This window comes from Guillardia theta, assembly GCF_000315625.1.
Source record: "Guillardia theta CCMP2712 unplaced genomic scaffold GUITHscaffold_154, whole genome shotgun sequence".
Lineage (NCBI taxonomy): Eukaryota > Cryptophyceae > Pyrenomonadales > Geminigeraceae > Guillardia > Guillardia theta.
Genome location: NW_005434520.1, coordinates 29,267 through 31,703, shown reverse-complemented (window position 1 = coordinate 31,703; position 2,437 = coordinate 29,267). Strand labels below are relative to the sequence as shown.

Below are 2,437 nucleotides of genomic sequence, written 5' to 3'. Positions count from 1 at the left end.
GGGAAAATTGAGAAAGAATAAACTTCACGTGCATGGTTTACGGATCGTAGATACTGTTTGTTTCTTGAAGGAACTGCTGCGCATCACTCGCACTCTTATTTGAATCACAGTTTAGGAGCATATCCTAACATTTTGGTAGCGAAGGTTGGTTTTCACTTCGTGAAATTTCAGCGGCTTGTAGCGAAGTAATCAAGAAAACATGGTTAACAGTGGATCTATGTCTGCGAACAATGTTCGTCCTGGCAATTCTGGGATTTCTGGTATGGTGAAATCTGGCCCGGAATGTCAAAGTTTGGTACTTTCATGAGAGATACCATGAGGGGTTCTCCAGAAAGAATCAATACTTGTGAACGGGAGAAGTCTGAGATCTGTGAGGTACAATCTTGTGTGCCAGGATCGGGGCAGACAGGTTCTCTTGTGCCAGAGTCCATGGATGGACGTGGCGTGGACATTGCGCCGAAAACATTGGGAATGGATGATGTACAACAAAAACCGTTCTTACTGAGGAAGGGCAACTTGGTGACTTATCGGGATCTCCAAGAGGAGAACGATGAATTGCGTGCGAATTGTCAAACATTGAGTCGACTAGTAGATGCTATGCGTATGGAAATGGAGCAAGTTAAGCGAACCCATGAAGTACTTCCAGAGCAAATGCCGTCGGGGACTCAAGCTTGTTTGGCACATTCAGTCAAAAGTATAGAGCATTTTGAGGAAAAGAGTGCTCTGGATAACGGGTCCACATATGAACAGGATGCATCGGGTTGTACCTGCAATATTGGTATGAAGTATGTGTCGCTATTCGATGGGATTGTCGATGTTGATAAGTCACTTGTGACTTGGTTGCGAGATGTAGAGGTGCAATGCAAGCATCAGAAAAATCGGAATGCAATGGCAGCGTCGCTTTTTGGGGACAAGAGGATCAGTTGGATGGTTCCACGGACTGACCGTACGAGGAGCAGGCCATGTCCTTACCGGGTAATGGTAATGGGGATTTGGATGTTGCGAAACTGGTTGAGCATCAAACTTGAAAAGAAAAATGTTCGCCAGATTGGACAGGGTGCCAATCACATCATTGCATGTTACAAGTTTCGACGGAAATATTTGATGGCAACAGCATATTAAAGAAATTTCGTTTCTGGACTTTACAGTCAATTTATTAAGATGCATTTGATGGGTAAAGTGAAGGCGGCTGTGGAAGCTGATGGTATGGCAGAAGAGGACTACTGTTCGATGGATCACATAGGAAAGTATCCATCGTACATGTATGCCGGGACTGTAGTTTTGGAGAAGGGCGATTGTGGTATGGATCGAGCCAGATTGAAGGTGATCCAGGCATCGCAGTGGGCACCGATTAAGGTGACATCTTCAACCGTCAGTTGTAGAGGGTGTTGATCCGGCAAGAGATGTGACAAACTACGTCAACTCATGTTCCGAGTGTTCACAGGCACAGTCTTACAAGCAAAGGTCAGCAGGAGTTCCACATAGTCATTGGGTTACTCAGGAAAGGTTTGAAAAGATTACTGTGGATCTGCTTTCAGCGTTACCAGTGTCGAAAAGAGGAAATGATAGCGTGCTTGTGTTTCTTGATCAATTTTCGAACAGAGTATTTCTGTATCCTTGTAAGAAATCAATCAATTCAAAGCAAGCGGCTAAGGCTTATTTTGAAACTGTTTACCGAGCTCAAGTTTTGGGAAGAGTTGTTTCGACTCATGAGTGTGGATGTAAGACACAGCAGCGTTTATCACCCTCAGGCACAAGGCAGAGTGGAGAAGTTCAACAGTGTGATTGTTGAAGCGTTGCGTATCTTTTGTTTGAAGCACGATGCAAAATTATGGGACAATTATTTGATTCATTTGGAGACAATTTGGAACTCGACAGTCAGGAATTCTACAAATCTCACTCCATTTCAGATTATTTATGGTCGTGATATTCGAACTGTAGTCGATTTGTCACCAGACGGTCAAGAAGAGGACGTCGAAGAGGTAAGAAATGAAATTTTGGCTGCAATCGACATCGCAAGAGATGCATTGACGTTGTCAGCAATTCAAACAGAAAAATTTATGAAGCAACATCGCAAACTGCGAGATTACAAGGTCGATGAAATGGTGATGCTCTCAACGCGGGATCTGAAATTACCAGAAACAGTGGCAAAGATGAAGTTGCGTTTCATTGGTCCTTTCAAGATACAGGAGAAAGTTTCGGATAGTTCAGTTCGATTGGAATTCACAGCAAGGTTTCAGCATTTGAAGAAAACGGTTTTCAATGTGTCGAAGCTCAGACCGTATTACGTTCGTGACGTTGATTTGGAAAATTCAGTGGCACCTCCATTGCCATTGATTCAACAAGACGGAGATTTTTACGAAGTTGAACGAATTTTAGCACGTCGTGGAAAAGGTAATCGAGTGCAATATTTGGTCAAATGGAAAGGGTACGATCA

At 43.4% G+C, this 2,437-nt stretch overlaps 1 protein-coding gene across 1 annotated transcript; it reads left to right on the top strand.

Annotated features, from left to right (window-relative positions):
• Positions 1-471: 471 nt before the first annotated feature.
• Positions 472-1,355, top strand: GUITHDRAFT_119677 (hypothetical protein; the record flags this gene model as incomplete). Its single annotated transcript, XM_005821045.1, has 3 exons — positions 472-1,057; positions 1,214-1,300; positions 1,342-1,355. 3 exons carry the CDS (start codon positions 472-474, stop codon positions 1,353-1,355), a joined length of 687 nt encoding a protein of 228 aa, XP_005821102.1.
• Between the last annotated feature and the right edge of the window lie 1,082 nt (positions 1,356-2,437).